Source organism: Siniperca chuatsi, linkage group LG2 (genome assembly GCF_020085105.1).
Source record: "Siniperca chuatsi isolate FFG_IHB_CAS linkage group LG2, ASM2008510v1, whole genome shotgun sequence".
Taxonomy (NCBI): domain Eukaryota; kingdom Metazoa; phylum Chordata; class Actinopteri; order Centrarchiformes; family Sinipercidae; genus Siniperca; species Siniperca chuatsi.
The window spans coordinates 2,650,042-2,663,764 of record NC_058043.1 but is presented as its reverse complement, the minus strand read 5'-3'; the positions used below and the strand labels follow the sequence as shown (position 1 = coordinate 2,663,764).

General features: G+C 44.4%; 1 protein-coding gene across 16 annotated transcripts in view; it reads right to left on the bottom strand.

The window, feature by feature from the left end:
* Positions 1–12,867, bottom strand: part of LOC122869858 (dedicator of cytokinesis protein 3-like) — a 189,469-nt gene extending 176,602 nt beyond the window's left edge. For 4 of the 16 annotated variants that reach the window (XM_044183237.1, XM_044183254.1, XM_044183335.1 and 1 more), the window contains exon 1: positions 11,837–12,855. In XM_044183237.1, the coding sequence (XP_044039172.1) occupies positions 11,837–11,873 (37 nt within the window). In that variant the 5' untranslated portion in view covers positions 11,874–12,855. Of the gene's footprint in view, positions 1–11,836 lie in introns of all 16 variants that reach the window. The other 12 variants (XM_044183215.1, XM_044183225.1, XM_044183245.1 and 9 more) reach the window with 8 other exon arrangements.
* Between the last annotated feature and the right edge of the window lie 856 nt (positions 12,868–13,723).

Genomic DNA, 13,723 nt, shown 5'->3' with positions numbered 1-13,723 from the left:
TCTCTGCTTGGACACAACCCCAACCCACTTCCCCAGGAATAACAATCCCAAATAAAGACAATTAATGAACTGCTTATATGCAGAATTATGAAACAGCAATTAATGACTCAGTGGTGCGCCTTTTATGAAAGTGTTACCCACTAAATAGATAGTAGTAGTGTGAAACTAGTGCACAAGGCTGGATTAAGATAAATGAGCGCAGTCTAAAGTGCAGTTTAGCAGTTATTTTGATAAGAACCACAAGCTAACAGTGTTGATTCCAATGAAGTGTCCTTTGTTGTCTCAGTTGTTGTTTCCTGAGTTTCTCTGAGTCTTACTTGTACACACACACACGAATAAACACACTTCACTGAGGCCCACTGCCATACTGAGTATGAGCGCTGGGTGTGTGTCTGTTGGGGACTGTGGCGATGACTTCACCTCTGTTTAGCAGCGTAATCCTCAGATGGAAACACAACATCACAGCTCAGCATCTCTCTCGCAGTCTGTATATTTCAAACTTGCACTTTGGTTGTTTTTTTTTTTTAACTTACTCTCCTGGTTCAAAGGATAAGCCATCCTCTTTGTGCATATAAACTAGTCAACAAGTCTCTGCTTAGACACAACCCCAACCCACTTCCCCAAGAACCAGAACCACGGGGGGTAAGGGAGGAAGCAGCCGAGAGAGAAGAGCGAAGAGAGAGATCGTTATCCAGTGACTTTCAAAGCCATTTCCCAGTTGCAGTATTTTCAGGATGGAAAAAAGTGTGTCACAAAATGAGTGTGAACCTGTCCCAGTTACAGCCAGTAAGGTGCGAACAGTGAAAATCATTCTAAATTGGGAAATGAATATGATTTTAGCCAGTTTTAAATATGTGGTGGGGGAATGTCACAATCCCAGATGAAAACAAATGTACATTTCCAGCACATCAAACACTTCAGTCTCTAATGTTTTTGTGGAGAATCTGTGAAAAAAAAAGAATATTTTCATGATTCTCAACACATATATGCAACCTAATACATGATATACAGAAGGAGCTGGTGTTTCCCACTCTGGCTGTGATGTTAGTTTAAATGGAGGCCACTGGAATAAGATATAAAAGGATATTTCTCTTTCAGAAACAGGCATGAACACTGGGGGGCGAGAGCACAGATACAGATGTAGCGGGAGATTGTGAGTTTTCAGATAAAGACAGGAGAAGTTACAGATGGGAGCAGCAGACTGAGATACAGGGGAGGGAGGCAGAGAGAGGAGGCACGACAGTGACAGAGATGTTCAGGGACAGTCTCAAGTGAATCTGAGAGGAGAGTGAAAAACAAAGTCCACGGGGGGGGGGTTCCCGATATCAAAGCTCTGGACCGAGTTAACACATAGTAGCATTGTGTGTCAGAATAGACGGGACGTTTGGTGGAAGCTTCACTAACACACTGACGTGAAACTGACAAACACACACACAGACAGAAAGCAAGATTACATACAAGCAAATAAGTAGGAAACTGCAGAAAATACAATCCAGGAGTTACATAAAACACACACACACACACACTATATATACACATACACACATAGATGAGTAGAGACTACTTAGATCAACGAGATGATTTGTGATTTTAAGTGATATGTGTAAATAATTTACTGCTTATCGTGGAGAAAAGCTATTACGGGACAGTGTCATGCATCGCTAAGGGGCAGTAACTGCACATACTCCATCTCCAATGGTTTCCGTCCCTTCTTGCCTGCTGTCAAATATGCAGCTTCATTTTCTACAGCAGGGCTGCCTGGGGGTTCATTTCAGTTTTGGTCCCAGTTATGGATCTGATGCACGACTCACTGTTGGTGGAGCACCGTCGCTGAATGAGCAGAAGAGGTAGGAAACGCACGGCACACATACAGTTCAGCGTAGATCGGCGTGTTGCCGCTCGTGATGAACTTCCCGCCTACATTTGAAAAGCCCACAGCCTCTCCATCGTGACTTACTGTCAGCTTCCCCAGAGGAGAAAGAAAGTACAGAGTGGAGGCGATGCTCGAATAAGGAAACCTGTCCTCTCCACCTAAAGCACTGCGTGGCTGGGTGTGTTTCAGCACCACGGACAGCAGCCAGGCTCCATCGTACTTCTAACCTTGAAGCATCCTCACATCGCATGCTTACAATACCTGTTACCTGTGTTAACAAGATGCATCCCCCCCCGCTGGCACCCACTTACGCTGAGCATGGCAATGTTTAGACCCAAGGACGGCACCCATCAGTGTTTACCAATACTAGACAATTTTCACCGACACAGACAGTTGTATCTTAGCAAATTGAACCATCTGCTTTTCCCTGCAGCAGGCCATTTGTTCCAGCTATTGCTATTTCGTCCCTTAAAGAAGAAATATGTCCTTTAGTCTTACACTGTTAGTAAACCATCAATCTGTTGTTTCAGGATGGAGGAACGTGGGGTTTTTTTTCTTTCACTGATGCTACTGTCTTTTGTGAGTACAATGTACTGGATAAATAATTCATGTTAAAGTATATTTTGTTTGCATGTGCTCTAAATGTAGCTCCTCCTGCACTGCCCATGGTGAAACCTGCCAACACACAGAATAATGCATGAACCAGCTCAGTCAGGCATGGCTAATCTGAGCCTTCGCGCTAGCACCTGACTTATAGCTTGGTAATGTGCTGGGATCATCTCAAAGGCTTTCTTGAACTCTACTTGGGTCTTAATCCAATTTTTTTTTAGAATTTTAACGAATAAGATAATTCTTTGATAGGAAATTTCCCCTCAGTAACCCAGTTTGCCCCAATAAAGACCAATTAATGCTGGTTAATTATGAAACAGCAATTAATGACTCAGTGGTGCGCCTTTTATGAAAGTGTTACCCACTAAATAGATAGAGTCGAAGCTAATAAGTAGTGTGAAACTAGTGCACAAGGCTGGATTAAGATAAATGAGCGCAGTCTAAAGTGCAGTTTAGCAGTTATTTTGATAAGATAAGATGCAACTCAGAGTTTTAATTATAACAACAGTTCCTGGCAGAAATAATCCTATTCAAAGAACTGATTTCAAAACACTGCTGTTGGTCTATAAAGCACTGAATGGTTTAGGGCCAAAGTACATTTCTGATTTCCTGCTACGTTATGAACCATCCAGACCTCTCAGGTGGTCTGGGATCAGGTCTGCTTTCTGTCCCCGGAGTCAAAACTAAACCCGGAGAAGCAGCGCTCAGTTTTTATGCTCCACATATCTGGAACAAACTCCCAGAAAACTGCAGGTCTGCTGCAACTCTCAGTTCTTTTAAATCAAGGCTGAAGACTTTTCTGTTTTATTAAATCGAATAATGATTCATTTCTTACACTGCACTGTGACTTTTACCGTTTCATATTGTTTTTTATTTTCTATTTAACTCTCACTTTAAGTGTTTTTAAATGTCTTTATTTTGCCCTATGTTGCTTTTATGTTTTATGTAAAGCACCTTGAATTGCCTTGTTGTTGAAATGTGCTATACAAATAAACTTGCCTTGCCTATTCATTAAGGTAAACCTTAATGGATCCAGGCAAAGAAACACTGCTTTCATGGCTACGTAGATTTAGAAAAACATTCTGAAGAGGCAGGATGTAGGAGGAGACTAATATTAGTTTTGTACTCTGCGTTGTGAGCCTATCTGACCCTCTAAGCTATCTAACCTACCAAGTTATCTAGGATAAGATATTGAATGTCATAGCCATAGATCAATATAAATTAAAATGATCAATCCAATCATGCCACACCACATTCATCCATATGTTTGAGAGAATGGACACTCAGCACACAGCAAACAAGGTTTCACATTCAGTGTACTTTGTAGAAATGATATTTAAAACATACAAAAGTATACATCTACATGTAAAGAATGCTCATTTAAACATATCAAGTATAGATCTTTCCAAAATATATTTAGAATGAAATGTAAAGTCACATTTCTTCGTGTATTTTGAAACAGGTATTTGCTCATAGTCTCGCGTGTGAGGGGACGGAGGCATTAGCACGTTCCTCCTGTGGGGGTTTCTCTGGCTACTCAGGGTTTCTCCCACAGGCCAAAAACATGCAGGTTAGCTGAAGTGGAAAAATGAAGTGTGTCAGCCCTGCGATGGCCTGGCAGCCTGCACCTCCTGACCTATGCTGCGATAGGCTTCAGCCCCCCATGAGACCTACACAGGATAAGCGGCTTAGAAAATGGATCGATCGGCAAAGTTGAATATAAAGTGTACAGCTGGTCGATACGTTTTAATGGCGGTAATTTCATTTTAATGGCTACATTACAGCGCAAGGCCGAAACAATCATGTCTGAAGTGTATCTGTGAGGCTTGCTGAAGCTTTACACGGGGCGGGGGGGGGTAGAGAAGCACTGCCCGTTTCCCACGTCACCAAGGGCCATGAGAGAATCACTGTATCATACAACACACAAGACTTAAAAAAAAAAAAAAGGACTAAATTAGCAAAGAGAATCTGTGTGATCTGTGCTTGTTAGCTCGCTGCTTTTTAGATGTTATTAAAAGGCCAAGCTAGCACCCTGAGGAGGGGGCGATGGAGAGAAGGAGTGATGGGGTGGGAGCAAAAGCAATCAACTTGATTTGCTGTCAGTTTCCATAGGCGATGTGGATATTTCAGCATGCAGGACTTAAGAATTCTTCTCTCTTTAATCGTTTGCCAGTGGGAGAGTCACGGGAGAGTAGGGAGGGAATATAATTCCTCAGAGACATCGCTTCCAGTATGTAAAGCTTCAGGCAGGAGCATCAGTGGGCTTAGGCAGAAACACTAAAATAAGTCTCTACTGTCTTTGAGGAAAAAAGGGCACAAAAACACATTATCACGCACATGCCGTGTCTTTTTTTAAGACACTAATATTTGCTTTTATGGAACTGCATAACAGGTTCAGGGTAACTGATTTTTTGAATGATTGAATTATAATATGGATGTAATGGAGAGTAAACACACCAGCATCTTCCAGTCTTATCTAAATATTAATAACGTAAATTCCTTATAGTTACAGTTTATGTAAATTTTGCTAACGCACATGAAGATTTTGTCTTTAGGAGTAATGAATTACTGTTTTTCTAAAAGCAGAACTAATATTTGTTATCATGCAACTATGTACTTTGCAAAAAAAAAAACATACATGAACATGCACAAAAGGTTTACAGTTAAAAAGTAAAACAAAACACGTATGAAACTATGTCATCCCCCGTATGTCCTGATATGTTTTGTTTTTTTAATTGAACCTTTATTTAACCAGGAAGTCCCTTGAGATTGAAATGTCTTTTCCGAGGGACCTGGCCAAGACAGCACACCAGTTACAGTTTAAATAGAAATAAAACACAACAGGCAGGGAATACAAACATCTATCACACAAGGAAGAGACTAAATCCAGCTCAAATAAGGCAAATAATGCATTTTAACGTGGCTTTAAAGTTTTCCAAGGGGACTAGATTATATTGTTAATTCACATTACAATGTTATAGAATTTTGTCCTCCAATTTTATCACCCCTGTTAGGCCAATCGGTATAATTATTTAAATGGTGGAATATAGCATAAAGAGGCATCATCCGTCAACGTTTTGGCAAAATAAGAGCAAGAGTTTTCAAATTCACCAGAAATATGATATTAGACAGATGGACAAAGCCTGACACAAGGACAGGAGAAACAAATGACACATAAGAAAGGTCATTAAAGTGTGTTTAAAGATGTCTGGCAAGTCGCTCCATCAACTAGGTGGAGCCCTGATCAAAAGGCAACCCACAGCTTCTCTGACTGGATCTCTCCCAGCGCAAGGACACAGTGACAGATGAGCACAAGCATCAGCAGCAAAATGAAAAGCCGGTTCAGGATAAATAGGTCAGAAGCAAAAAAGAAAACAGAAACGGGATCAAAACAGCAGACACAGAAAACAAAAGGTGCAGTGCTCGACATGAGAAGGACATCCTTTACACATCTGTCACTTTCACTGTGACCCAGTTTTATCGCTGTGTACGCTGGTGTGGGTGTGAGACATGTGACGTGCATGTGTGTGTGTCATACGTGTCAGTGTTGCCCTGTCCACTGGTGTGTGTGTGTGTGTGTGTGTGTGTGATTTCTGTTATTATCTGGAGAATGTTTTCAGTCCCATGAGTTTTGAATATTTCAAAAACCTGTTCATAGTTTTTGAATTACATTTGTTGGAAATTTGCTGGGCTTGGGATAGGAACAAGGGCCAAGGGCAGTTTCATGTTGTTGCACTTTGCTTTGATTTACAAACTTCCAAAACATATTCAAATGAAAAAGAATTATTGTAGTTAGTAAAAAAAAATTCTACCTTTTAGCAGGTGCATTTCATAAAGAGTGCGTCTGGTATGTCTGTTCATTTTGTCCGTCTGTGTGTGTGTGTGTGTGTGTGTGTGTTCTGTGTAATCTGTGAGTGTGAGAACTGAGTGCTATGCTGTGCAGCCCCGGGGGAGGTGAAGCGGCATTCAGGAACCTCTATGGGCGCCACAAAGCTGCATTCATCCAACTGAATAGATGTTTTCTACAACCAGGCACTAGTCATCCCAACTCCATTGGAACGCCTCTATGAGTTACCACTCTCCCTGCCTTGGTATGCAAAGCCTTATCCAGCAAAAACACAAATGGTTGGATTAACAAAAGACACAAAACACACTTACATGACAACACTGAAGGGATACGTGAGTCTACAGTTTCAAAGGATGGGCTTTTCGAGGATTTCTGGACCCTCAGTTCTCATCCCTTTTTTTTTTAAAAAGGAGATTAAGGAGTTCCTGTTTTCTTTCATCTTTTGTGCGTACCTGCTCAGTCATTACTTGACTTTCATACGTCAAGGATAATTGTCATTGTGAGGACAAAGTACAGGCAGCATTGTTTTCACACAGCAGCGATGTGCATATGACATGCAGTGGGATGGATGGTTGAGAATAACATGATAAAGCCTCAGTAAGGCACGGTGTTGGTCACACAGAGGTTTCTCAGTGAGTGTTTCAATGTAAAACTCCCCCTTTAGATAATTTTACACTATCAAATATCACAAATTTGTCCTGTTTGATGAAAATCAGAAGAACCTGCTTTCTCTCCTCCTACTTAAGGTACTGGGGTTCTACATTTCCCAGAATGCCTTTTTATAGCCCCTGGAGAGTGGACATGAACCATAGACTGTTTGGCAGGAACTTAGTACTTTCAATAGAAAACAAATAAGTTCTCAAATATATTGTGAACATGTGGGCGTCTCTATAATTGCAGCTGTGCTTCTTGTGGGAAACTATTATATGGTTGCTAGCTCTTACGAAATCTAAATGTTTCAGAGTGGATTTTTCTTTTAAAGTGTGACAAATGAACATCCTGAGCGAAGGGCAGATTTAGGTGGTGCTGTCTTTGCATCATGGCTGCCAGCATGCACTGTGAAACCTTGTAAGCTGTGATGCAATTCTGATTTAGGCTGCAAGCAGAGTAAATCAAGAAGCCTCAGCATACAGCCACAGCTGGAGTCTAATGAAGGGATCGAGCAGCAGAAAAAAAAACACAGCCTCTCATTCAAATTCAGGTAATGTCTCTTTCCAATTAACAGAGTGGCGGAGTCATGATTCCCCACATTGACTTCCTGTCAGCAGAGTCCCTGCTCGCTCCCACTGCAGACACTGGTGTAGAGTTTCTCCTGATCGGTCTCTTGGAAAGGCCCGGTCAGCTGTCTGTCGATAGCGCTGACTATCCGGGGGGAGGAGGAGGTCTGGCACCTGATCTGAAATCCGTATGCTAATTTTGTTGGACTGTGCAAGTTAGGATTGTTTTTCACACCATGCTTCCACTGCACAGGTGGGCTCAGAGGCCCATTAATCAAAACATGTCGGATAGTTTACGAGTGAGTTCATTAAAAACTCAAAATCCCACTGTTTTCAACCGGAGGTGGCAGTAAAAGAGTCTGCTTCAGAGTCTGATAGCTGCTAGATGATTGGATGATTGCTTAACGGTTGGTGTGATGCAATCTGATTAGTTGAATATGGTTGGAGAATCCGAGTCTGCAGTCGTCAGAACTGAGATGATGCCACAGGAAATACACTCAGTGGCCACTTTATTAGGTACACCTGTAAAATCGAATGCAATCCAACAGTTCTGCCATAAATTCTACCTTCACATAGATAATAATGTTGCGTTTTGATTGATACTGTCAGAGAGGTGCTAATCTAACTTTATGTTTATTATTGAGGCAGCAGTTTGCAGAGTTGTTGAACTGGACTGCATTATATTGAGACCGATTATCCGCAGATCTGGTGTCAGACGTGTACGATCCACATTAAATACAGTTCAGCATCATGTTTCCTCACATAACAATGATCCCAGTGAGTTCCGTACAGTGTGGTATACAGATTTGGGGAAAGGAGAGCACTGTTATCGAATCGGGATTGGGTATTAGCAGATACCCTGAGTTGAGGTATCGGAATCAGTGTCAGGAGTGTGCACAAGAAAGGTAGTTTTGATGATTTTACTTTTATAAGCTTCATTATTTATTTATTTATTTATTTTATTTAAAGAAAGGGGGGAACAATGCATATTAATGAACATTTACACAAATGTAAATATGCCAGATTATAGCCAAAGGCTAATTTCCACCTGCAGACCCCCTGGCAGGTTAACAGAAAGATAAGAACATACAGTACACTTCAGTTGGACAGAGACAGGAAAACAAGGTTTTATCGTGTTAGTACAACTACAAACATTCAACAGAAAACACGTCGAAGGGTCACAGACAACAGTTAAGGCACATATCTGTATCGCACAAGCCCTTCTACTGCAGTGTCCTATTGCACACACCCTTACATTGCACTGATCCTTATTGCACACACCCTTATATTGCACTGATCCCTATTGCACTGATCCCTATTGCACACACCCTTACATTGCACTGATCCTTATTGCACACACCCTTATATTGCACTGATCCCTATTGCACTGATCCCTATTGCACACACCCTTACATTGCACTGATCCTTATTGCACTGATCCCTATTGCACACACCCTTATATTGCACACACCCTTATATTGCACACACCCTTATATTGCACTGATCCCTATTGCACACACATGATCACATGTTTGTCTCTCTCTCAACCATGATTTTAAAAGTAGGAAAACGTGTGCTATCCCTCACTGAGAGCGGAATAGTATTCCAAAATGTTCCACTGTGGTATGACCAGACGTTTTGGGAGAAGGCAGTTCGCCTGAGCGGTAGCTCACAGTCGCCTCTGACGGTGGATCGAGTTATTCTTGATCCAGCAGAGCTGACAGATTTTGGCTTGATAAAATCATTCAATGGTGGAGGCGCCATACCATGTAGGACCTTATAGATCAAACAGGCCGCTTTAAATTGTTTAACATTAACATCACAAAACAAAAGCATGCTAATCTAGAGAAAACCTGATACAGGTAGAGTTGGGTACCGAACTTGGTACTTTTAAGGGTACAGACCGAATTACGTTGGTACTACTGAGTACCGATTCAAGTTTAATCAATCGGTGCCAAATTTCGGTACCTGAGAGCGAATCTGAGTGAGAGAGTAACTTAGTATATAGAGAAAGAGAGCGAGCGGCACTATGTCACCCCTGCAGCTTGTTCAAGTCACATTGAGTCGGGGCAATGGCAAACCAAACGCGGTCGCAAGTGTGGTTACACTTTTCACTTTTGCGATATTTGTAATGCGAAATGCAAAGCCGGCCAGGGAATCACGTCCAACCTGAGGAAACACCTGGTCAAACACTAAATGTATCTAAAAGCTGAGGAGGATACCGTGTTTGATAGCCTGAAAGCCATGTCCCCTGCAGCAGCCACGGTACTCAACCCTAGATACAGGTGCAACACACTGGCACTTCAGAAAACCCAGCAGGTGCAGAATAGGCAAAAGCAGTACAAAACAAAAGAAGACAGAGAAGCACATGAGGACAGATACAGATGCCAGAAAGCAGTCTGCAGTGTTACAGAATAGGCGTACAAGTGTTTGGCAAGGACTGTCTAAAATGACTGTGCGCAGTAATAGATACAGGAGGGGTGGGGTGAATGATGGGGAGACTCAGACAGACACAGAGAGAGAGAGAGACAGAGAGAGAGAGAGACTCAGAGTGAGAGACAGAGAGAGAGAGAGACTCAGAGAGAGAGACAGAGAGAGAGAGAGAGACTCAGGGAGAGAGAGAGACAGAGAGACAGAGAGAGAGAGAGAGAGAGAGAGAGAGAGAGAGAGACAAACAGAGAGACTGAAAGAGATTCAGAGACAGACAGAGAGAGAGACAGAGAGAGAGAGAGACAGACAGAGAGAGAGACAGAGAGAGAGAGAGAGAGAGAGAGAGAGAGAGAGAGAGAGAGAGAGAGAGAGAGAGAGAGAGAGAGACAGACAGAGAGACAGAGAGACAGAGAGAGAGAGAGAGAGAGAGAGAGAGAGAGAGAGAGAGAGAGAGAGAGAGAGAGAGAGAGAGAGAGAGAGAGAGAGAGAGAGAGAGAGAGAGAGAGAGAGAGAGAGAGAGAGACAGAGAGAGAGACAGAGAGAGAGAGAGAGAGAGAGAGAGAGAGAGAGAGAGAGAGAGAGAGAGAGAGAGAGAGAGAGAGAGAGAGAGAGAGACAGAGAGAGAGAGACAAAGAGACAGAGAGACAGAGAGAGAGAGACAGAGAGACAAACAGAGAGACTGAAAGAGATTCAGAGACAGACAGAGAGAGAGACAGAGAGAGAGAGAGACAGACAGAGAGAGAGACAGACAGAGAGAGAGAGAGATTCAGGGGGAGAGAGAGAGAGACAGAGAGAGAGAGAGACAGAGAGAGAGAGAGAGAGAGAGACAGAGAGAGAGACAGAGAGACAAACAGACAGACAGAGAGACAGAGAGAGAGACAGAGAGACAGAGAGAGAGAGAGAGAGAGAGAGAGAGAGACAAAGAGACAGAGAGACAGAGAGAGAGACAGAGAGACAGAGAGAGAGAGAGACAGAGAGAGAGAGAGACTCAGGGGGAGAGAGAGAGAGACAAAGAGACAGAGAGACAGAGAGAGAGACTGAAAGAGATTCAGAGACAGACAGAGACAGAGAATAGCGGTAGATCATTGACTAATGGCGCCTAAAGCACCCCCTCTCATCTGAAAACATCCACTCTCACTATCCTGCAGTGTTGGTAGATAGATCACTGCTGCGTCCATGAACACACACCTAACACACACTGCTCTTCCCCATCATCTGTTCACATGTTACACATCCACACGTGGAGCTGCTGCACAGCCCCTTCCTGCAGCCAGCCTACCGGCCTTTCCCCTCACTCCGCACCTCTAACGTGTACCGGGGACAGCCTGCTGTAAGAGCCTGATGCCGGCATGCCGCGAGACAGCGGACCATAAGAGACTTCCAAGTGCCACGGACCATTTTCTAAACACACGCGCACACAGCCAGATCAGACATGTGGATCCGACCGATAATACGAAATACCACAAACTGCCATCATGTCGCAAAAAGGCTCAAGCAGCACAGACACACGTCTGGAAGATGTTGTGGGAATATTACAGCAAAGAAAAACATCAGAAAGTAGAAAGTTCCACAGACAGACTGGCGTCCCTCTGAAGCATTACAGAGGAGGAAAACCGATGATCTCATTTCACCACAGAGTGCCGTGTGGCGTACAAGCAGCAGAATTCATCTCAGATGCCAAATTCAGTGTTTTGGTGAGCTTTAAAAAGGGAGCAAACCTTAAATAGCCTATTGTCCACTGAACGGCTCGGGTCTGGTGCTTGTGCAGAGGACATCCGGCGTCTTTAGGGGTGAGCACGCACTCAGCCCGAGATGGCACCGGCCAATGAACAGACATCACAACATCACTGATCCACTCACCCACTCCTATTTTCTCGTCCTCCGTCGGCGTCCACATGATGTCCCGGTGTACGAAGAGCAAAATCCCCGAGAAATCACCCGATGCGTCGCTTCATGGAAATCCTACGGAGGTGTCACCGCAGAGAGACAGAGAGACAGAGGACCGGAGAGGAAAAGTTTCCTTCAGCTGTTCTGGATGATGGGAGTGAGAGAGAGAGAGAAAAAAAAAAACAATCACTCTTCAGGTGTCGATGCCGAACAGGCTGAAGTTGTTTTAAATGATGAGCGAATGGTAAATAGTTTCATATCCCGCCGAGTTTGGAGTGACGCACGGCGCAATGTGTCCGTCCATCTCTGCCGGTAGCTACTGCGCTCTGCGGGGGGACAGCCCGCCGGTGAAGCCCTCACCCACAACCCCACAGCGACGTTAATCTATTAATGCTACGGGGACGGACATTACGCAGTACCGTGGGGTGAGGGCAGCAGGCTGCCGGTAAGCTCCGGTCCCACAAACACCGCAAATCCCTGAACGACAGCGGTGCTGTGGGGTTTTTAAAACATACAATGAAAGCACAGTTCGGTTTGAGGACAAACAGCAGACAAACTAGGAGACTACGAGGATGTTATCAGAGCAGAGAGAGAGCGCACAGATCATCGTCGCGTCTCCGCCAAGTTCAGCCCAGCCGTGTCTCGCCTGCAGGGATCCGCTTCCGCCGGCGCAGCGGCGCTCAGCCTCTCCAGCTCCCGTTATTTGGTTGTTTTCTTATTTATATGTGCGCGTGCATTTCTCCCGCTGTGACGTGCTTTTTTTTTTTTTTTTTTGCCCGTTGCAGCTGCCAAACTTGTTGTGAGCAGAGGAGGGGGAAAATAAGACGGTCCAGTCCCGCCGGTGCTCGGCGTCGGTATGACCCGACCGGGAGAGCCGCGCGCAGCCAGCAGCGGGGAAGCCTACAGCGGCTTAGGAGGATCCGGCGAATGACAAGCCTACAGACAGAGAGCGGCTTACACGGCCAGGAGAGGGAGAGAGAGTGTGTGTGAGAGTGTGTTGGTCCGCTGCGCCACCGGATCCTTAAAGGTTATCATTGGTGAAATGACGCGCGTGCAAAATTGGCACCTACAGTCGTTAACGTTGATCCTTCACGCGCAGCGCACTGTGCGCACGCGGACGCACTGGCGAATCCACACGAAGGGAGACACGCAGCCACATAAACGCACCTCGGGCGCGCAGCCTGCGCGGTGGAGCCGCTCCTACTTGCGCGGACACACAAACACATTAATATTAATAATAATAATAATAATAACAATAACACACAGAGCCAGATGATCCAGCTCACGTTTCAGACACACGACCTCCCGTGACTCGCGAGGCTCTCACCACCCCACAACACGACAACACAGTGACACAACTGTCGCGTGAGTGAGCGCGTGCGGATGTCCGTGCGCACACGTGCAGGTCAATGCTCCGCAAAGGAAAAAAAAAAAAACAACCAAAAAGCACGACGAATATGTGTTGTGCGTATTGTGCCACCGCGTGTGCATTCTCGGCCAACACACTCTTTCACAGCGTGGACAGGCAGTGCTGCACACAGCTTAATTGGTTCATAGGGTAACCATGGTGATTTCAAGGGAACCTCATTAAGTCTGGTCATTATAAAAGATAAAAAATACTTTGTGGATGAAGATAAAATAACAGTTTTCTTCTTTGTGTTTGTTAGTGTGAGCTCTCTGTCATGGTGGTGGAGCGTCTTCCTCTGCAGAGGCAGCAGCAGGTGGACAGACCAGAGGCCTGGTCTGAGCAGCACTCTCTGCTCTTCAGGTATGTCCCCAAGACTCTTTGAGAGCACGAGGCTGTAATACCAGTGGATTGGAGGGAAACCATTCATGGAAACAGAAAATTAATCTGCTACT